At 44.8% G+C, this 23080-nt stretch overlaps 1 protein-coding gene across 2 annotated transcripts; it reads left to right on the top strand.

Moving 5' to 3' along the window:
* Positions 1 to 3288: 3288 nt before the first annotated feature.
* cog1 (component of oligomeric golgi complex 1) lies at positions 3289 to 22971 on the top strand. Of its 2 annotated transcripts, none has more exons than XM_019358370.2 (15): positions 3289 to 3728; positions 4599 to 4903; positions 5016 to 5197; positions 5310 to 5486; positions 5888 to 6044; positions 7449 to 7659; positions 7793 to 8150; positions 8635 to 9089; positions 9610 to 9756; positions 9850 to 10011; positions 12353 to 12477; positions 14276 to 14384; positions 16311 to 16420; positions 19244 to 19328; positions 20528 to 22971. In XM_019358370.2, exons 1-15 carry the CDS (start codon positions 3423 to 3425, stop codon positions 20663 to 20665), a joined length of 3027 nt encoding a protein of 1008 aa, XP_019213915.1. In that variant the 5' UTR covers positions 3289 to 3422; the 3' UTR covers positions 20666 to 22971. The 2 variants fall into 2 exon arrangements, with proteins under 2 accessions (XP_019213915.1, XP_005461674.1); XM_005461617.4 differs by having other exon boundaries at positions 3290 to 3728; positions 4656 to 4903.
* The last annotated feature ends 109 nt before the right edge of the window (positions 22972 to 23080 follow it).

The following is a 23080-nucleotide window of genomic DNA, read 5'->3' on the forward strand; positions in this document are numbered from 1 at the left end:
CCCTGCCACACCTCCCGTGTGTTGTTGCTGGACAGGTGGGACTCGATGCTTCCTTTATGGTCTGTGTTGGCTTTTTTAATTCCCCTTTTCAGGTCAGCTTGAGCAGCCCTGTACAGAGCTCTGTCACCTGACCTGAAGGCGGCATCACGGGCTTTGAGGAGTGAGCGGACCTCGCTGGTCATCCAGGGTTTTTGGTTTGGGAAAACCTGAATGCTTTTGCCCACAGTCACATTTGCAGTACAGAACTTGATGTAGTCCAGAACTGATCCTGTGAAAGTTTCTAGGTCCTGGTGTCCAAATATGTCCCAGTCTGTCTGTGTGAAGCAGTCCTATACCACCACACATCATACAGAAGTCATTCATGCAGTTTGTAGAAAACAGGCCGTAGTGTTTATTATATAATTCACAGGTGGAGGTCATGTGTTTACCTGTACATAGAGTCGCCATTGTTGTTGTTGTTTATTTGTTTGCTTTTTCTACGAAGGTGTGCGCACTGCTGCGCTCTGCCTGCTGACTCTTGTATTTAAAAGCTTTCAAACGTTCCTGTTTGTGGACTTTTCTATTTAAATGACTTTGAGAGCATAGCTGCTGCACTGAGCTCAGTAGCGGTTTTTGATATGGGCGACATGGGCGGTTGCCCGGGGCGGCATAGTGGTGGGGGGCGGCATCACGGGCATCGGCAAAAAAAAAAAAAAAAAAAAAAATTGCTCGTACTCATGCTGCCCTGACATCAGCCAGCGCATTTTGGGAAAGTCGTAGGGACCGATCGGTTTTCTATCGCCCATTTGCTGGGAGTAAGGGCGCCCTCCGTTTACGAGGTGCGCCTGCTGCTTGCGGCACAGGGAGGAGAGGGCGGGGCGGCGGGGGATTCTCTGGCTGGCTGGAGCAGTATCTGATAACCAACTCGCAAAATAAAACAAAATAAAAACAAACCAACAAACACGAAAACACCAGACATCATGATACAGACTTATAATTTGCACCGATGTTTTTTCAAAATTCTATACGCGAAAAGTGAGCGCGAGAGCCCTCGGTGCGCCTGCTCGCTGCTGAAGTCAAAGTAAACTTTATTGTCATCTCCACTACATACAGTCCAGTATATAGAGAGACAAGACGAGGCTCCAGTTACAACAGTGCAAGTAAACAAACAATAAATATAAGAAGAGTAAGAAAATAAATCTACACTTTAGGACTCGGGGTAAAGGGATCAATAACAATTTAAAACTTATAATTTACAGTTTGATGATTTAAAGTCTCACACACAACCCGTCGAAAGGGGAGGGGGGGGGCTGCTTCCAAATAGAGCACATTTCATTCATAGTGTTGTAAATCCAAGCCCATTATGTATTCATGATTTGAATCCTGGGTTGTGCGAAATCCCAGAAATAAACCCAGACAAAGCGAATCTGTGAAAAAAGGTGTAGGTCTGTTAGGTTATGATTCTTGGGTTGGGGGATGGGTGTTCATACTGGAGTGCAAAATTAAAACCAAGATGGACAAGAAAAGTTCAAAGCCATCAGGTCCTCAGTTTAGAAAAAAGAGAAAAGAAGAGGAGGAGAAACGAGCAAAAGATACAGGTAAGCAGATGTGTGATTGGATAATGGCAGGTCATCCTGAAACAATCAGAATCAGAATACTTTATTAATCCCTAAGGAAATTATGTGGGTTACAGTTGCTCTAAGAAGAAATGGTAAAAATAGTAACAGTAACAGACTAAACTCCAAACAATACATTATGTTACAGATTTTAATATTAATTAGTCATTTTCAGTTGTTGATTTGTCCTGTTCTCATTGTATGACGAATTATGATGGCTGTTTGGTAGCCGTTTGCATACTATGCATACTCTCTCTTCATGTGTGTGTGTGTGTGTGTGTGTGTCGGCGGAGGGGGCGGGGGGGAGCAGAGGGAGTGTTCACCCAGGGCACCAAACAGGCTAGGACCGCCACTGACTGAGCTAATGTAAAGTCTGTACAGTCCAGGGTTTTAATAGTTTTGCAGTTTTCATTAGTTTTTATTTTTATTTAGTTTTGACTTCAGATTTTCAATTTTATATCAGTTTTAATTAGTTTTTACCAATTGTTTGCTAGTTTCAGTTTAGTTTTTATTTTTTGAAAATCCTTAGTTTCAGTTTAGTTTTGATTAGTTTCAGTTATAGTTTTAGTTGTGTTTGCAATAATTAAGTGTAACAAAATCCCAGTTTCATCATATCAGTCATTCTCTTCTGCTTATCCTTGGGTATGTTGCTATTCCAGCTACCATACCCTGCACCCTGGACAGGTCGCCTGTCTGTCGCAGGGCTAACAAGCAGAGACAGACAACTCACATTCCCACCTATGGGTTCTTTAAATAAATAAATAAAGGCAGATGAACAACCATTGATACCAGGCAACTATAAAATGTATATCTTGGCCCCAATGAGACTATTAACTCTTGCAGCACCGGGTGTTAAGGCAATTGACTCACACAGTTATGTAGATATCCCAGTCCTGTTGTCTCGGGATGCATCACGCTGCCTTGCCTGGGGTTAGCTTCTGTTTCTGGGGATGAGGGTTGAGTGTGCTCCCCTACCTTCTCCAGGTAAGCTAGGTTAGCCTTCTTGTGTGAGCTTTTCAAGTGCACTTTAAGGTTTGTGGGATTTTTTTCCTTTTAGAAATGTCCCTCATAATTTGTCTCGTTCCACTACAAGACACTTGCTTTATCCAAAACACAGTCATATTCAAAGTAATCCCAAATTGGAAGCTGGCGCTTTCTCCAGACTTTTCCTGACATGATTCTGCGCGTGGACGGAGCAGCAACACAGACGACTCGACTAACGTACTGCCACCTGCTGGCATAATGAGACACAGCAAGAAAAAAACCTGGAAACTAAACTTCATTTTCACCCTTGACTATTGTATGACACGCACACATCAACGAAAACTAAACGCATTTTTGCTATAAATTCAGTTAATTTTAGTTAGTTTTGTGAACACTCATTACAGTTTTAGTTAGTTTTCCTTTTTTTGTTTTTATTTTTATTTCCGTTAAGGAAAATGTTTTTTCACTTCTAGTTTTCGTTATTTCGTTAGTTTTCGTTAACGATAATAACCTTGGTACAGTCAAAGTTACAAAATAAGAAATCAAATCGAAAAAGTCATTAGTGTGTTTTGAATGTCACACAGTGATGACCAGTGATATCTGATTATGTATAAATCGCTTATATAAAATCATCTGGTTAGTGTGTCTTAAATTCATAATGCGCACACACATAAGATGAGTGAACTCGGGAATGTTCCGCTTGGTTCAGGGGGGAACGACAGCGACGCCCACGGAAATGACAGCAGCGTGACCAGTTCCGTTGTTGTCGCTTACGTGGAGACAGGAAGTGTCTTCCCTTGGTTTCCGGATTCGAGTCTCGGTTGATGTTGTTGTGGATCTACGATGGCCCAGGACTCTGCGCTTTCTCTCCGGGTGTCGGAGATCAGCGACCCGGCGGTTCTCTTTCAGTGCTATAATACTGAGGAGATCCGCGGAATCGAACGTAAAGTCCGCGGGGAGATCGAGCAGAAGAGGGAGGAGCTGAGGCAGATGGTAGGCGAGCGGTACCGGGACCTTATCGACGCCGCCGACACGATCGGAGAGATGAAGCAGTGTTCGGAGAGCGTCGTGCAGTCCATCCAGGACATGCAGCAGTACTGTCACAGGCTGAAGCAGGGCAAAGCCAGCGTGGCCAGCTGCAGAGTGGAGGTGAGCCAAACACAACCCGTGCGTCAACGCATGCGCCTCAGTAGTACTTTACAACTTCATGAAAATCTATCGTAACCTCACCGACAAACGCGGCAGCGCAGACGTTAGTCGGATATTCCCAAATATGCGAAGATACATTTACTGAGCAGCAGTTTGTGAGGCTAGGGCATGCTTGGAGCTACTGAACACAGCTTCGTTTTACAAATAGTACTTAGTTCTTAGGTGTCACGTGGCTTTATTGTCATTCCAACCTGTGCAGTGGTTCAGTGAGCCGAGACAGCTCCAACACCTGGTGCTACACGCAACAGACAAGCAGCACAGCACTGCAGAGCAAAGCAGAGACAGCGCAACATCAGGCAGAACAGAACGATACAGACACACAACAGTGCAAACCTAACCTGGTGTGTGTGTGTGTGTGTGTGTGTCAGTCCAGTCACTGAGCGTTCAGGAGTCTGAGGACCTGGGGGAAGAAGCTATTCTGTAGTCTGGCAGTGAGGGCCTGTAGGCAGCAGGGTGAAGAGTGTGTGTGTGGGGTCCTCCATGATGCTGGTGGCTTTGCAGGTGCAATAAGTGACTGTGATGGAGGGATGAGCGACTCCAATGATCTTCCCAGCTGTTCTCACTATCTGCTGTATTGCGATGCGGTGCAGTTACTATACAGACAGTGACGCAGCTGCTCAGGACGCTCTGGAGAAAAGGCTTTACTACAACAGATTTTAAATATTTAACATTGGAAACTGAATAACATTCATCAGAACAAAGTTAAACACTTGGTTCAAATGACGTCTAAACTGCATCTGTTTCCTTCCAAAGCTTCTACTGGGTTAAGAGAACAGAACACTTTTACATGTGCACACACTGCTTTTACAGCAACTGTTTGAAGCTGATAACATTGTGATGGAGACGCGTCGGTGTTTCCTGTTGCAGAGCCAGACACAGTGGCAGGTAAAGTTCTACACCATGGCCTCCCAGATCAAGCTGCTTTTGGAGATCCCGGAGCGGATTTGGAGTGCCATGGAGGCGTCTCAGTACCTCCAAGCCACGCAGCTCTACCTGATGTGCTGCCACCTGCACCATCTGCTGCAGCTGGAGGCCACTACAGCAGGCCTCTACAGCTCCGTCCTTGTCCGATTTCCCATCCTAATCCGCCAGGTTGCCACCACTGAACACTTCAGGTTTGTGTCACAATTCCTGCTTAACGGAAACTTGAAATGTAAACTCCATGGCTCGAAACTAAAATAGTCCACTTGTAGTAGACCCAGCTGAAACGTAAGCGTCTGCTTGCAGGGCAGCCATTCTGCTGGACAGCAGGTCTCTGCTGAGGGGCCGGGCAGTGTCGGACCAGGCCATTGCTGAAGCCTTAGTGTCCATCATGCTGCTTGAAGACAGCTCTCCTCGGCAGGCTCTGGCTGACTTCTTGTTGGCCCGGAAATCATCCATACATCAGCTGCTGAACCAACCGCAGCATGGTATTCTCTGTAGTTTCCTTCTGCTGTAAAGCGTGCTATGACAAATGTTTTATTTGATAAAGAAAAAGACTTTGAGACTTCTGTTAGTCCATAAACCTTTGCTTTTCTGCAGGTGCAGGGATCAAGTCCCAGGTGTGCAGCCTTGTGGAGCTGCTGGTCACTACTCTGTTTCAGGCCTATGCCATCTTCTACCTCCCCCCAGAGGGCAGCCCCAGGCCAGGGGATGAAGCTTTGAGCTGTGGCATGCTCTTCTCTGTCCTGGACAACGTCACATCTACGAGTCCTGCAGGTAAACAGCTGAGGCAGGACACGTCACGGGTCTTTGTGTTTAGGTTTCGACCCTTTTGAATAAGCTTTGCTTCAGAGCAAGAACTTTGTTGGCTTTAATCTCCTGGTTGAGCATGGCCATTGTGTGTATATGGATGTCTCCCTGTGCCTCACAGGAACAGCTGACTCTAAACTGCCTGTGCATGTAATGTAGATGACGTGCTGAATACAACTCTGTATGAATGTATTGTGCATGTAGTCTGAGCTGCTGTAAGTGTGCAGTAAGACTAGACGAGCACCGCGCCTGTCCACTCTGAAACCGTGTGTTCAGTCTGCAGTCTGAGCTCACTGAGCAGGAACTTTTCCTCAGCCTCAGAAACTAACAGCCCCCCTTTTTCCAATGTGCCCCATCGTTGTCCTCAGCTAAGGAGAGAAGGGTGTTGCAGGAAGATGTGAGTACAGGCAGCTGGTTAAAGTATCTGCCTGCATCCATCTCAGAGTTTCAACCTGTCCTTCGCACCCTGGCTCAGCCAATCCAGAGGGAGCACCTGCAAGACACTCTTCAACAGTGGATCGATACGTAAGAGCACCGAATATCTTCTTCATACCTGCTGTTTCCTTTCTTTCAGTTTCAGTGTTGTTTGCATTGAAAAATGTGCTAATAGTATTATTCCAGCTCTGCCTCTGTGCTGTCAGGAGTGAGAGCCGCTTGGCGATCAGGGAGCGATACAAACACTTTATCACCCCGAGTCTGAGTCTAGCCCACAGAAGCAGCAGCAGTAGTCCTCGGGGGATAGCATACGTGATCCAGCACAGCCTTGCAGACTTCCTTAAAGCTGCCTCCCTGAGCAGCAGAGGGAGCCAACGCGTTTTATGCATTTTATCCTTAAACATGTCCGGAGATGACTGTGGGTCATCCACCTGGGGAACAGTGACGGTCGAGCCAAAGGCTTAGACACGAGGAGCAGGAGAGTTGGAGTTTTTAACGTGGTTGGGGGGGATGTCCTTCTCTTCAGTCTTCATAATACAGGATCGATCAGGTCGTGATACTGGGCATGTATCATTGTTATTATTATTGAAAAAAGATATCTTGAGAACTGTGGATGTTTTGCTGGGTAAACTCATTAACCTGTTGCCACTTGTCAGTAAAACACAAACACATGCACGCGCTCACATGTGATGATGAGCAAACAGATCATCATCTCCTGTTTGTAAGAGAGCGGATGTTAAATAATCCAACGCTGACATCGGTGTGGCTGGTTTTGGACTGACCTTACCGACCTTGGCCAGGCTGTCTAGGACACTGGCCAGTTTTGTCTTTAATTTAGTTTAATTTAGTTTGGGGGATGACGAGTGGAAGACCAGATGAAGTTTGCTGGTTTGGAGTCGTCGACGTGAAAACTGGATGTATCTGTGACGGGCGTGATGACTGATGTCCAGGCAGCAGTGAAATACTAGTGAGGGTTTGGGCAGGTGGGCGCTCAGCAGCCGTGTAGGAGAGTTTGAGAACTGCTGACTTACACTGGATTCACTGTGTGCACCTCGTCTGTTGTGGGACACAATGAAGACCAGTGTCTGTGGTCCAATCATGTCTTATACTGCAGGACAACAAAGAGGAACAAATGAAGCTTGAGCTAGAAGTGCATGAAGTTCAGACCAAATACAGTACAAACAACACAAAGATGAGGGAGCAGCTGTGAGCACGAGAGCGTGAAGCTCAGCAGAGCAGACCGTCTCACTCCCACCATCCTGTCATACGTGCTCACGACTCGCAAATCTGTTTATTTACCACTTCTTCTTATTGTTATCATTATTATTCAGGTGGTACTTTTTCCCGTCATGGTTTTTTCCTCCTGTGCTAGACTGTTTGCAAAGGTCACCTTGATGATGTGTGCAGGTGTTTCATAAGAGTTACTGCTAAAGTGCTACAAAGGCTACAGTGCCAATATAATTTCCACTGTCTCCAAATGTCGTTGTTTCCTAGCTGTAAGGAGGACATCTGCCATGGTGTTGGTAGCCTTTTGGTCTACGTCAAGAGCCTGAAGGGGCTGGCAGCCATCAGAGATGCTGTTTGGGACCTTCTGTCAGCAGACTCCATCAGTCAGCACTGGAACACCGTCTGTCAGCGTCTGCTGGAGCACCCCCTAACTCTCTGGGAGGACATATTGCAGCAGCTCTTCCTCCAGCGGCTGCAGGTTGCTGTTCTTCTATCTTCAAGCAGCTTTATAGGTTCATTTTCAGGGCCCACTTAGTCTGTGTACTTTCTAATGATGGGGGATAAACATGTATTTATTGTAGCATTTTTATTGTTTCTTTCGACTCTTCAAGGTCATCACTAAAGAAGAAACTGAAGCCATCTCAGTGCTATCTATCCAGCTCCTTACATCAGCTGTCAGGGATCTGCAGAGCCAGAGCGTCCATTCGTCTTCAGGTACCCACAGCAGCCATGGGGCCCAGTATGAGGTAGATGTCTCCTCCTTCTTGTGGTTGGAGTCTCCAGGGGACCTGCTGAATGACGCAGGCTGGTTCAGTGTGAGCCAGCGGGGCCAGCAGCAGCATAGGAGTGGCCTGGCCATGAAGACTCAGGCCCTCACACCCTGTGTCCAGAACTTCTGCTCTTCCATTGATGCAAAGCTGAAAGCCAGACTGGATGATCTCCAGCACTACCTTCCCTCCCAGGATGTGGGTAGGTCCACTGGGAGTGTTTGTTTTCGTATTTCCTTGTATTTCAGCTGATAGATTTATTTGGTGTATTTATTCCAAACTGCAGATCCTGATTTAATGTAATATTGAGAAAGACCAGTGAAAAGTTCAGGCTTTTATCTGTGTTGAAGTTTTATCTTTTGGAACCAACTCTAGATTTTTTCATTTCTCATGGAATAACAGGAAGTGACATCTCCTGACCATGAAACTGGGTGATGTCAATTATCCAATTCCTTTTGAACGTCTGAAACTGAAGTACTTGGAAGGACTGATGTAGTACATTTGTCTGCACTTCAGTCACATCTTCTTTGAACTCAAATCTAATGCAGTGCTGAAAATCACAGAAACGTTTGGAGCTAAATCTGAGGGTTTTATACTCTTTGGATTGTATAAATATATAAATGGCCACTATTGGACCATTGAAATATTAAAAATACTGACAGTTGTTAATGTGTCGTGCTTTGCAGGCTCTGACTCCATTTTAGCCACTGTCCCTTCCTCTGGATCTGCTGATAAGCCATCATCATCCTCATTTAATCGCTTCATCGACTCCTCAGCAGTGGAGGAGGCGCTGCGTGACGGCTGTTTGGCCTGTGTTCACCACATTCTGTCCTTCATCCGATCACAGCTGGCTGCAGTCTCGCCAGACTCCAGGCCCATCTGCCTCAGTTCAGTTCTATTCATGGCCAGGCTGTGCCAGTCTATGGGCAAACTGTGCCCCAACCTGAAGCATTGCATCCTGGGAAAGCAGTGTGGTTTTGACAGCACAGCCAAAGGGACCCCCAGGCAAGGCAAGAAGTTGGGCAAAGCCACGGCCACTGCAGAGGTCAGGCCTTCCCAGGACAAGTGGGAGGCGCTGAAGGATGAGCTTCTTGGCTGCAGTATGGAGGCCTACCGCATCTGGAGCGCCGCTCTTTCTAAAGTCAGACACGGTCACAAGTGTACATGTAAATTTGACATGTGGGTTAATGTCTGTTTATGGTGAGGTTTGTAGAAATCTGATACAGAGAGCAGTAGAATCACAGCTTGGTTCTTTATGCAAACAACAGGGATGATCATCTTTGTAGCTTCTGCAGCAAGTTGAGTATTTGAGTCAGCAGGTCACGTAGCATTCAGCAGAGCAGCAGTAAGCTTGGCTCTAATATCCATCTGTGGTTAAACTGGTATAATCATTGGTTTATAAAGGTTGAGTGGAAGTGTATTATCTAACTGAACTGTTGAGAACATGGGTGGAGGGAGACTGACTAACCATCAGGCACATTCAGAGACTAAACCAGTGATCATGTTACTGTTGGCTGTAGAAACCTGTCTGTTTGCTAATGTTTTAGCTTTAACAGTTTCAACAGACAGTATGTGTAAGGGGTCAAAAATCTACAGCCATGACTTGTTATTTGATTCCTCTGGTATTGTCTGAAGACCTGCTCGGCTCTCATGTGTTGCAGGGGCTGTTGGAGAAGTTTGGCACGGTGCTTCATGCTGAGTCTGCAGGCACCATCTTAGCTACAGCAACTAACTGGGAGGATCTGGAAATCCAGGAGGAGGCTGAGTCTGGAAGCAGTGTTACATCCAAAATCCGTCTTCCAGTACAGGTCAGAAGGACATCTGATACAAACTGGAAGCACCGAGTCCAGAATCCATCCCGAGGTCTGATGGCAACCTTTTGTTTCTGGTGTCTTCTGTAGCCAACGTGGTTTGTGCAGTCCCTGCTGTTCCAGCTATGTGTGGAAATAAACAGGGTGGGAGGCCACGCCCTTCCTCGCTCCACCCTCCAGGAACTCCTGCAGACCTGTTTGACTGAAGTCCTGCACCATTACCACAGCCTGACACAACAGACCAGCAGCACGGTAACTGCCCTACTGGGACCTGTCTGGTAGATGGTTGGATTATTCCTCGACTTGTAGAGACCTGATGATTTTCTGTGTTTTCTGAGAAAAGCCTAAGAATAATCTTCATGATGATCACAGATGAGCAGAGCATCGTGGCTCTGTCGAAGGAAAAGAAGGGAGTCATCATAACAGGACACAGTATATGGCTATGTACTACAGCCAGAAATATTGAATGAGAGACTAATGAAAAGCTAAGTACACACATTCTGTACTTAAGTAGAAGTACAGATACTAGTGTTCAAAAATACTCCAGTAAAAACTGAAGTACTGATTCTACTTCTTTACTTGATTAAAAGTGAAAAGTACAGGCTCTGAAATGTGCTCACAGTAAGAAAGAAAAAGGTTTTCTACTTTTGTACAGAGCTGACTGAACCCTGTGCTGCATCAGTTCAATAACAGTGTAATAAAAATAGATTGGAAAACAAACTTTTAATCAAAAGTTAAATTGTAATAAATGTACTCAGCTTGGTTAAGTAGAGCATGAGTGGGGAAAAGGACAATTAAATGTAAGCTCTGTTTTCTGGTACCTACGCTGAGAGGGTGACTTTCCCCCAAATCAGGGAAATGAGTAGGAAAGGGCTTAAAGTGGGATCAGCACATGGAGGAAGCCTGAGATTACCCTCGATGACTCAGCGTGGGCAAAGAGAGCTCACACAGGTTTCTGCTCTGGGCTCTATTTTCTTAGTGGTCAGGCTGATCTGAGGTTTACGGCTCTTTGTAGATTTACAGAAGCAGCTGTTTCATCAGCTGTATACTGCTCATGCTGACTTTATACTAGATGGTATAAAGTTGGAGTGAATTCAGTGAGTGGATCTCAGCATCATGAGCTTAACTTCTAAATCATCTCTGTTTAACTGACCGTGATCATCAGTCACACACTGTTCTTTACTTTAAATCCATCACAGCAAACTAACCTGTTTATCCTGCTTTGAACTGCAGAGTACTTTCATGCAATCCCACAGTCAGTGTACTTTAGTTTGTTTTGCAGCATGAACATGAATAAACTGTCACGTGTACAGACTGATATCTGATTAACAACGTGAGGAGTTTCATGGCTGTGCTTTTGTCAATACAAAAAAAGGCAGTAGGAAGTTTTACCACAGAAAGAAACTAGTGCTGTCAGCATTACCGGGTTAACGCGTCATAACCGGCAAATCCCCGTTAACGAGTTAACGCAGATTAGTCCGGGTTACTTGGCGTTAATGCCGTATTAACGCGTTAATGCACTAAAAGAAACCTTATTTGAATTGAAGAGATCAGAGGTCCAACGTGATATTAGAATCAATCCCTATAGGCCTGTTCACCAGTCAGGCATAACACATGACCACTGACAGGTGAAGTGAATATCACTGACCATCTCTTCATCATGGCGTCTTTTACTGGGTGTGATATGTTAGGGAGCAAGTCAATGTTTGGTCCTCAAAGTTGGTGTTTTAGCAGGAAAATGGGCAGACATAGAGTCCAGATAGTGATGGCTAGATAACTGAGTCAGAGCATCCTGTGGGGGGTTCCAGTCTGCAGTGGTCAGAACAATGGTGAACTAGTGACAGGGCCAAGGCTCACTGATGCACATGGAGAGCATGGTCTGATCAAACAGACAAGCTCTGTAGCTCACATTGCCAAAAGTGTAATGCTTGTTCTGATAGGGGCTGCAGATCTGTCAGGGTGCCCATGCTGACCCATCCACTGCCGAACTGGACCACGGAGCAGTGGAGGAAGATAGCCTGGTCTGATAAATCATGTTTTCTCTTACATGACGTGGCTGGTCGGGTGTTTGCGTGGCAAGCTTGCAGATGCAGTATAATCCTTTAGGTAATGTTCTGCTGCGTGCTGCCATCCATGTGGATGTTCTTTTGACACGTGCCACCTACCAGTTGTTGCAGACCATGTTTCATGGTGTATACCGTGATTGCTGTGGCCTCTTTCAGCAGGAAAATGCAACATCCCACAAAGCAGGAATGGTTTGAGGAAAACAATATAACTTTGAAGTGTTGACTGGACCTCCAGATTCCTTAGATGTCAGTCCCGTCCAGCCTATGTGAGAGAGAATCTGTTGGTAACATCTTGGTTCCAAAGCACACCTTCAGGGCTCTACTGGAGCACAAGGCAGCAAAAAAAGAAACAACACAATATTAGGCAGGTGGTCATAAGGTTATGACTGATTAGTGTAGTTTGTCAATGCAACTGTCAAAACGATGGCAGTAAGAAAGTGATCTGATGGCAAAGGAGCACAGAAACATAAGGGCGTGGTTAGCACTTTAAATGTATTCTCTTTGGTTCTGCCTCCCTTCTCCTTCAGGATGCTGTATTCCCCATGACTCAGAACAGAGCCCTGCAGTTCCTGTTTGACCTTCGTTACCTGAGCGCTACACTGGGGAGCAGACTGGAAGAACTGAAGAACTCCCGACCACAGCAAGACCCAAGGTATCAATTCACATCCATAATATTTGTCATGGCTGTTTGTGCATAGTCTGCAAACACCCGAGGAAGCTTGGAAGCTGTAATCCTGTAATACTGTGTAGTGCAGCACGCGTCAGAGGTGCTCACAGGTTCATATGGTTGTGTCCACAATCAGGGACTGAATCCTTCGAAGTCAGTGGCTGTTAAAATTGGTAGGTCTAGCCTATGACATACTACTGCTGTTGCCTAGTAACTGTGACAGTGGCAGCTACAGACATGATGAACAGCGTGTTAAACTCTTTGTTTTGAAATAGAGAAAATTGTTCTTCTGTATTACTTTTTCCAGAGAAAATTGAAATGTTTCATTGGTGTGTTATGTATCCTAGGCTGAGCCATGGGCTGAGTCCCTTTAGACAACACTAAAGTTAACTTTAAACTTTAGTTAGTAAACAAGTTTGCTAATGTAGCTCATCTGATGACCAGCTGGGCGTAAGTGTTGATTGCCCAGGACTTGTTTTTCCCATTCAGCTGACTTTTCAGGACTTGCCAGACCCCCTGCAGGTATTCTGTGGTAGTGCAATCCCCTCAGTTCTGTCTACCAATATGATCTGGCTGAGGGGGTTCAGGCCTGTGCAGAACAGCAGTGGGGACAGAGCATCTCCTTGGTAAATCCCACAGTTGATAGTGTCTTGTACTGTTGGTTTGAGGTTGGACTCTTGTGTTGTTCGCCACATCCCCATCAAATTCCGGATGAAGGCTCTTGGGGTCCTGTTGATCTGGCACAGAGCTAGATATTCCAGGATATTTCAGGATCCATATGTGAGCCTATCTGGGTGTGGCTCATCCACTGGTAGCTGGTTCATTTGTGCTGCCAGATGGTATCACTACTTCTGTGGTGTATGTGACGGCATTTTCTCCTTTTATTGTGTATCCTGTGTATCCTATGTGGAAGAAAGCAATGAAGGAAACACTTAAGCTCTGTCCTTAGTATTTGCAGAACTGGAACAGCGTTTCTATGGCCACCACACTGATACTTCCGGATCATGCCTCTCTAAGCCTTCCTAAGGAAAAAAAAACTATTGAAATGCACACATCCTTTTTGACCTCACTGTAACGTAATCAGCCTTCAAATGCAGCCCCCCGACTTTGGACACAGCCCCCTGACTTGGGGGCTGACATGGCACATAGTGTGGAAGAACAGTGTGTCCTCTTTACTGTTGGAGTCAAAAAAGTCCAAAAAGTAGTGCATTACTGTTGATTTCTCATGTGTTAGTTTAATCACATTATTCTTCCTAAATGTAATCATTAAAGCACAGTTTCTGGTCACTTGTTTAAGTTACAACTGATTGTAATCATAATCATTTGTGTATCTCCACGTTGAGCAGACAGAAACAATTGTGTACCTGTGCACAGTAAATGCCTGACTTCTAATGGGAGAAGATTAAAAAAGCAGCAGTGCACAGCTTTTGAGGAGTGGACACAGCCACTCTGTCCACTCTGTGACAGCAAACTGAAAACTGGACCTAGGTCTAACGTAAAGAACAGCTGATTGGTCTAACAGAGCTGATTGTCTCCAACGAGCTGTAAGGGCAACATGCTAATGCAAATCTAGAAACACCATCTATCAATATATTGGCATAGCAGCAGACCCGCCGATATGGTGCTCTGGTTTCACCCTACAGTCATGTGCTGTATGAATATATCAGTAAAGCACTTTGTAATGTGAAGCCTTCAGTGGTCAGTAAGATTAGAAAGAGTCCATTTCCATTTATCGACAGTGGAGTGTGAAATAACTGCAAACATTGTGCTGTATGTCTTACAGATTCCATGAAACCTGTGATTGGCTGGAGAGCTTCATTGACCCCTTTGACCTGGACGTGTTTACGCCTCACCTGAACGCCAGCCTCAACCGCCTGTCTCAAAGGACCTTGGTACTTCCAGCTATGCTTAAATGAGTCAAAGATAACAATGCTATCTTTGTAACAGTCGATTCACTTGGACAACACGTTTCATAGGGAGCATATACATTAAAAGACTCACCTTCTCATTTAATGGTTTTTCTACTATTTCCATTCTAGATTCTCACTGAAGGCATCAAAACTATGAATGAACACATATGAAATTATTTATTTAACAAAAAAGTGTGAAATGACTCAGATTCTTCCAAACAGCCCCCTTTGCTTTGATTCCTGCTTTGCTCACTCTGGGCGTTCTCTCCATGAGCTTCATGAGGTCGTCTCCTGAAATGGTTTCCAACAATCTTGAAGGAGTTCCCAGAGATGCTGAGTGTTTGAGTATTTCACTCTGCGCTCCATCTCATCCCAAACCATCTCCATTGGGTTTAGGTCAGGTGACTGTGGAGGCCAGCAGGATTTCTGAGAGTAATGACTTTGGGACACATTCAAAGTTTTAGCAATGTTCTGGACTGACGGAGTTTCAGTTCGTAAAATAATGATGGACTGTTGTTTTCTAACAGTTGCCTTCAAAGGTTGATTCTGTTGATCTGGAAGTAGCGTTTTCTGACTGCAGGTTGACTGCAGCTGACCTCCCAGCCCATTGTTCCTTCACTGGGCTGGTTTCAGTCATTATGCAAATGTACTGTTTATAAGATCGGGGAAACCTGCAGTCAGCTGAGACTGAAGAAGTCACTTGGATGAGTGACGAAATGTTTCTCCCACTGAAAACTTCCAGATCAACAGAATCAATCTTTGGAGATTTACTTACCTGGATGATTGAGCATGCATCAAGAGGTTTAACAGGTGTCAAATAGGGCTGTCAGCTGTGTACAAACCTGACTTCTGCACAACACAACTGATGGTCCCAACACCATTAAGAAGGCAAGAAACTCCACAGATGAACCCTGACAGGCACACCTGTGAAGGTAAACCATGTCAGGTGACTACATCATGAAGCTCACTGAGAGCAGGCCGAGGGTTTGCAGCTCTCAACAAAGGGAGGAATCTAAAATATAAAACATTTTTCTATTTATTTATCTTTTTTTCTTTGTTACATGATTCCCTATATGCTTCTTCATATATTTGATGTCTTCAGTTTGTATCTACAATGGCAAACCGTTAAATGAGAAGGCGTGTCCACACTTTCACTGGTAGTGTATACAAAGACAGACACTTAGCCTGAGTCACTGCAAGTGCACAAGTGCATGGAAGACTCTGCAAAGGAACCAAGTGGCACATGAACACATCCATCGTCACATCCAAACAGTTACAATGATCACATAGCTTTTACAGCTAGCCCTTTGAATGTTCCTTCGTGCCATCAGGTGAATTAAAACATTTGCTTCCCCAGTCCAGACAGATCAAAACATGAGGCAACAGCCAGTGAATGTCTTTAAGAAACACATGGCAAGTATCATATAGACCTGTAGTCAGTGATGTCCTGACTCTTTTAGAGTGTGTCACACCACTATGAAGAAGACTTATTGTTAATTTTGACTTCTTACATTAACAGTAAGTCACAGATGTTTGATTTGTAGAACATAGAGCAGAGCTCAAAACGTGGTGCTTTAGGCTTGAGCAGCAAAGCTGTCAGCAGTCCTCACAGTCTTCAGGCTCAGTTAATGTTGTCTCGCTGTGGAAAGTTCCCAGCAGTCGTCTGTCGTCCTGCTCTGTATTATGCAAAAATGTCATCACAGGTCACTGCCCTAAAGGAGTGTTTTAGCTGGTGTCATATCTCCTGATGTACTTCTGAAGATTATTGTCCAAAGTCAGTAAACATGTCTTCTGTGTTGTATTTGCTGTCTGAATGGATCCTTTGAGCTAACTCATCTAATGCGGTCCTGTTTCTGTCCTTGTTAGCATGTTTTAAGTTTAGAAGGAGTCTTTTTGTTTTTCTTCCAGGTCCTGCTGGGGCTCCTGACAGGCTCAGAGAAGCAGTTTGCTTTGCGAAGCAGCAGTTTGAACTCCCAGGATCCTTACAACATACTGCCGCTAGCCAGCAGCCAGATCAGGTCAGAATTTAGTTACTAATAGTTACTAAATGAAAAAGAATAGAATAGAATTCAACTTTATTGTCATTGCACATGTCACAAGTACAAGGCAACAAAATGCAGTTTGCATCCATCCAGAAGGGCTTTAGCCGTGACATAGATATATTACAGAAATGGGTCTGTTATAGGTATGAGGGTACAAAATATAGGTCTATTATGGTTATGTTACAATGTACACGGTATGAAGGTATGTTATGAATATGCTATAAGTATGTACAAGCTATGAACAGGATATAAATATGAAAGCTATACAGAAATATGAACTATGCAAGTTATAAACAGTTGTAAGCAGTTGTAGAATTAAAATTATCGTATTGTACAGAATGATTGTTTATACAGTAATCGCTAATCGGTAAGTCAAATCTGATGGTATAGTTTCACTTTCATCACTTTAATGATCAATAAGATGGGATCGTCACGTGACATAGGCGACACGGAGAGAATAAACATGGCCGAAGGCTCTGTTTAAGCTGTGTCGAGCAGAGGCCACGGCAGCCTGATCCTCAGCTATTGATGCTGCATATCAGGACATGGAAGCTCTCTGGTGAAGAAAGAGCCTGAGCCAGTGCGTGAGGTTGAGCAATACCAGTTAGATTTCATTGTGCTCACCTTAATGCATGGCTTAGGCTCTGGAACCAGTCTCCTGTAGAGGAGTTGGAATCTGTTCCAGTTTGAATTGCCAGGAGGGTATTCCTGTATCCCCCAGTTTGCTGCCTGTACATTTGGGTTTTTACCTGTGGACAGGAAGGCTGCTTCCCTGCCTCCAGGTTGGGGAATGGGTCCTAACCGTTGTTTGTGTTTGTGCGGTTAATAATTCAGTTCAGAATACTTAGCCTTAGGGTTAGCCTTCTTGAATGCACTGGATGGAGTGCTGGAGGGTGCTACGTCTGGTGTCTCCATCGTCCCACTACAAGACCTCAATGAACATGTGGGCAATGACAGTCAGGGGTGTGACTGGGAGGAGTGGCCTGCCTGATCTGAAGCCAAGTGGTCATCAATTGTTCCACACTGAACACCATGTTCAAGAATAAAGATGTCCGTCAGTGCATGTGGCACCAACGCACATTAGGCTACAGTTCAGAGATCTGTTTTTCAATTCAATTCAGTTCAGTTTTATTTATATAGCACCAAATCACAACAACAGTCGCCTCAAGGCGCTTTATATTGTACAGTAGATCGTACAATAATAGATACAGAGGAAAACCCAACAATCATATGACCCCCTATGAACAAGCACTTTGGCGACAGTGGGAAGGAAAAACTCCCTTTTTACAGGAAGAAACCTCCGGCAGAACCAGGCTCAGGGAGGGGCGGGGCCATCTGCTGTGATTGGTTGGGGAGAGAGAAGGAAGACAAGATAAAGACATGCTGTGGAAGAGAGACAGAGATTAATAACAGATATGATTTGATGCAGAGAGGTCTATTAACACATAGTGAGTGAGAAAGGTGACTGGAAGGGAAAAACTCAATGCATCATGGGAATCCCCGGCAGCCTACACCTATTGCAGCATAACTAAGGGAGGATTCAGGGTCACCTGGTCCAGCCCTAACTATATGCTTTAGCAAAAAGGAAAGTTTGAAGCCTAATCTTGAAAGTAGAGATAGTGTCTGTCTCCTGAATCCAAACTGGAAGTTGGTTCCACAGAAGAGGGGCCTGAAAACTGAAGGCTCTCCCTCCCATTCTACTTTTAAATACTCTAGGAACAACAAGTAGGCCTGCAGTGTGAGAGCGAAGTGCTCTAATAGGGTGATATGGTACTACAAGGTCATTAAGATAAGATGGGGCCTGATTATTTAAGACCTTGTATGTGAGGAGCAGGATTTTGAATTCTGGATTTAACAGGAAGCCAATGAAGGGAAGCCAAAACAGGAGAAATCTGCTCTCTCTTCCTAGTCCCTGTCAGGACTCTTGCTGCAGCATTTTGGATCAGCTGAAGGCTTTTCAGCGAGTTTTTAGGACATCCTGATAATAATGAATTACAGTAGTCCAGCCTGGAAGTAATAAATGCATGAACTAGTTTTTCAGCGTCACTCTGAGACAGGATATTTCTAATTTTAGAGATGTTGCACAAATGGAAGAAAGCAGTCTTACATATTTGTTTAATATGTGCATTGAAGGACATGTCCTGGTCAAAAATGACTCCAAGGTTCCTCACAGTGTTACTGGAGGCCAAGGTAATGCCATCCAGAGTAAGAATCTGCTTAGATACCATATTTCTAAGATTTTCAGGGCCGAGTACAATAACCTCAGTTTGATCTGAATTAAGAAGCAGAAAGTTAGCGGCCATCCAGGTCTTTATGTCTTTAAGACATTCCTGCAGTTTAACTAATTGGTGTGTGTTACCTGGCTTCATGGATAGATAGAGCTGCGTGTCATCTGCATAGCAGTGAAAATTTATGCTATGTCTTCTAATGATGCTGCCTAAGGGAAGCATGTATAATGTAAATAGAATTGGTCCTAGCACTGAACCCTGTGGAACACCATAATTGACCTTAGTGTGTGAAGAGGACTCTCCATTTACATGTACAAATTGGAGTCTATTAGATAGATATGATACAAACCACTGCAGTGCAGTACCTGTAATACCTACAGCATGTTCTAATCGCTGTAATAGGATATTATGGTCAACAGTATCGAATGCAGCACTGAGGTCTAGCAGGACAAGCACAGAGATGAGTCCACTGTCAGAGGCCATAAGAAGAAAAATGTGATGCTGGTGACCAACGTACCACTGCACTGTTCAACTGGCCAAACTGGAAATACTCTGTTTGTGTATCTGACAGGTTCGGGCTGCTGCCTCTCAGCGTCTCAAATGTGCAGAAATCCAAGGCAGCTTCCAGAAGCTCTGAAGCTCCTCAGCAGCTGGTGGTGAGTTCAGAGTCTGTCAGAGTTGTTGTTTGGGACATTTCCCCTCTGTGGTGTTATTTACTGGCAGCCACGCGATGACTTTATGTCTCTGTTTTACTGTGCTTATCTAAATGTCCTGAGTCACACCCTTTGCCTTCCCAGCATTTCTAAGTTCAAGCAAACCAGTGTGTTCATCACTGTGTGTGTTTGGATGCTGCTGGTGAACGGCCACGTTACAACAGAGTGCTGCCACCAACAACCTAAAGTACTCTACAGTATCTATGTAAACTTAAAATACAAGCGCTACATGTGATATAACACCTCGTTTGTTAAATAGAGTGAAACATCACCCAAGACATTTTTACCACTGAGCTGTGAAAGAGTGAAGGGATGATGTCATCACTGCGCCCGCTGTGGGCAGCGTGGACACCCAAGTTTGTCAAAGCTGAGAATGAGATGACTCAGGATTTTCATACTATAGCTGCATTTATTTAAAATCTTGGACAAATTTGAATTTCAGTAACTTCCCTCTCAAGATCAAGGTTAGAGGTCAAAAACGACATAGAAGTCACTGAGGATCAGCCCCCACGGGAGCGCCCACGATCCCATTTCCATTACTGTTTTTAAATCCAGGCAGGAGGCCAACCAAATACACTGGAGCAATGATTGTTTTGAATGGAGGAGTACATATTATTCAAATTTGGGACCTAATGATTGTACTGATGTACAGCAACCTGAGATGCACCAAAAATGGACCTACAACATGTAAAAATGTAAAAGTACTAGTAGACGTGTCTTATGGTGGGCTTCAAAGGGTTAATACCATAGGTGCATGTAGTAAAAGTCTCAGTGAGCTCGACTTCAAGGTCAGGGGCAGAGGTCAAAGGCAGAGGTCAAGGTTTCTGAAGATCTCGTGGACACGATAACTCCAGAATCAGACAAAAATTTGATTATCTATATTAAATATGATATCTATATTATCTTTAACATTTCCAGCGTTGGAATCATTCATGGCCAGGAATAATTCCAGGGCTGGACTCTCTTCCGTTCTCCTCATTCATAAAGTTGCTTCGTGGTAAAACGTTAGGAGCTTTCTGATGGCAGCCGTTCTCTGACTCTGCTGAAGGTCTGAGCGGAGTCAGGCTCCTGTTTCAGAGCAGCTCTTTTGCCAGGTGCTTGTCTTCAGATGTCCCATGACCTGTTTGTCCTTCCTCCTCCAGGCTCCTCAGTCCTTCACAGCAGGCAGTGATGACAGCTTCCGGCCAGGCAGCCTTTTCAGGCAGCTCGCTGATCAGGATGAAGACACAGCAGCGACTTCTTTATTTAAGCTTAACTGGCTCTCTGGGATGGGCAAATAATTCTCAGCTGGCTGCTTTGTTACAGTGACATGTACAGTAAATACTCCCTTTATGTGTTGACAAAATGCCTCCTGTGTGATGTGTAAATGTTGTGTAAGCACTGACGTGTGTTGAGCAGCGATACTTTAGTTTGAATGTGTGCATACACAAGCAGCATCGTTCAGGCACTCTGTGTTCCTGAAAGGAAACTGTATGTGACAGGGTGGATGCTTCCTCTGTAGTGCTTTTCTACTCTGAACTCGACTCGCCTCATTCACACTTTCATTATGCTCCTTCTACCAAAGTGCTTTTAACATTTACACTCATACTCTGATGGATGCATCGGAGAGCAGCTTAGGCTGTGGCTGGTTGGTGGGGGGTAGGCTGAAACATGTTTAACACACTGTGGTTTGTGACATACAGACTGATGCAGTCAGCTTCTATCACAGGATGTCTCCAAACTACTGTGAGTACTGTGCAGATGTGAACATGCTGACACGGTGAATGAAGCGTCATCCCTGCAAACACTCCAGCTGATCAGCTGATACATTCTATACTGGGTTCTTCATTTTCTTTGGCTGTTAATATGTCAGGTTTTATTTTATGTATTTATTAAGTTCAGATAGAGATGTATGGCTGCCATGATGGCAGAAAGCAGGTTGACTTTATTATTATTGCCTCAGAGTAATCACCAGTGTGACACATCACTGTGGTGATGAGTGCAGTCACCTCACATCAGAGAGGTTGTGGCTTCGAGTCTGTGCTTGTATGGACTCTGAACATATGTTAATCATGAGTTCTTATTGGTTGTTGGGTATGTAAGTATTGTAATGCTAAATGTGACTTGTGGTTAAATGTTGCTGGTCTCTCGCCAAAATAAACTCAGCCAACCCTTCATCTCTGTGTCACTGACGGTGAAATTAATATTGAGGTTTTTGATTGACTAGTTTCTAGTTTGCAAAGCTGCTGGATGATGTTGGGACCATACTGTAAAAGTAGCACATGTAGCAAAACCCTCAGACACGTCCGTGTGTGTCGGAGGAACAGCTGAGTGCAGATACTTGGTGCTGTGCTGTAACTGATGCTGAGGTGCTTGGTATCAAAGAAAGTGTCACCAACACCGGCCCCCACAGTTCCCTTAGTTTAGTTAATAGTTTTTTCATCAATCCTTTTCACAGTTATAAGATGGATCTGTGCTGCTCACCTTTGGCTGGATAACAAGGAGGGGGCTGAACACACTGCAGGCTGTGATTCAGTGCATCTGCAGGGTATTCACAGCACTTCACTCATGTTTGCAGCCTTATTTCAAATACATTAACTGTACACTCAGTACCTCGTAATGATGAAGTGAAAAAAATTGTTGTATGAAATAAAAAGAACAGTGAGTAGTATTTGAGTATTCATAGCCTTTACCGTGACACGAGCTCAGGTGTGTCGGTCAGGGCTGGTGCTACGGGAGTGCTAGCTGCCACAGATGATACCTGTCTGATTGTTCTGTCCCTGTTTCAGTGGTGTGCTGGGACGTGGCAGGAGATGCTGACAGGAGTGTGTGTAACACACAGCTAGCTGAGCCTCAGCAGCTAGCTGTGTGTTACACACACTCCTGTCTAAGATCTCATAGACCACTCCATGGAGTCTAAGGAGCTGTCTGCAGGCCGCAGAGGAAGGATTGTTTCGAGGGACATATCTGGGGAAGGGTCCAGAAAATGTTCTGCAGCATTGAAGCACATTGACCACAGTTTCCACTATCATTCCTAAATGGGAGCGCCAGGACTCTTCCCAGAGCTGAACCAATCTGGACAACTGAAGGTCCTTAGTTAGTGAGCTGACCCAACTGAAGCAAGAAGGCAGCCAAAGTGTGGTCTGATGAAGCTAATGTTGGACCTGTGGCCTGAAAGCCAAAGCTCACGTCTGCAGTAAACAGGCAGCACTCAGCACCTGACCAGTACCATCACTGCAGTGAGTGTGGTGGGGGCAGTATCGGGCTGCGGGGATGTTTTGACAACAGGAACTGGGAGACTAGTCAGTGTATGGTGACCTGCTCCAGAGGGCTCTGCTCAGACTGTGGCAAAGGTTCATGTTGGCAGTTGAGTTTACCTTGATTCACAACAGGGATGCTGCAGAGTGTGACCTCCCTCCCCGCTGTGATAGACCTCAGAGACCAGCTAAATGCACTGCTTCCAAAGGTTGCAAGAGGGCATGCAAAACCCAAGGTGATGAAGCTGGGGGTGGGGGTGTGACCTTGTTACTAGTTCTGAAAAGCTAAAATTAGTGCAGCAAGTACACTCTGGACACCAGGAAGGGCGGTGCTTGGCAAAAGTAGTTCATCCTGGCTTCTAACAGAGTTTCAGCATAACTGCTTAAGCGTGCCCTGGTGTGGCTGACAGCATGGCAGGTCGATAACTTCAAACTTATTTTTCTGGTCCTCCTGTTATT

The sequence above is a fragment of the Oreochromis niloticus genome, linkage group LG4 (assembly GCF_001858045.2).
Source record: "Oreochromis niloticus isolate F11D_XX linkage group LG4, O_niloticus_UMD_NMBU, whole genome shotgun sequence".
NCBI lineage: Eukaryota > Metazoa > Chordata > Actinopteri > Cichliformes > Cichlidae > Oreochromis > Oreochromis niloticus.

What these genes read in the sequence shown, in the direction of transcription:
- cog1 (XM_019358370.2), top strand. Translation starts at nt 3,423, where the DNA reads ATGGCCCAGGACTCTGCGCTTTCTCTCCGGGTGTCGGAGATCAGCGAC. An exon ending in GCCACCACTGAACACTTCAG is followed by an intron (nt 4,904 to 5,015) that starts GTTTGTGTCACA and finishes GTCTGCTTGCAG; the next exon opens with GGCAGCCATTCTGCTGGACA. An exon ending in CACAACAGACCAGCAGCACG is followed by an intron (nt 10,012 to 12,352) that starts GTAACTGCCCTA and finishes CTTCTCCTTCAG; the next exon opens with GATGCTGTATTCCCCATGAC.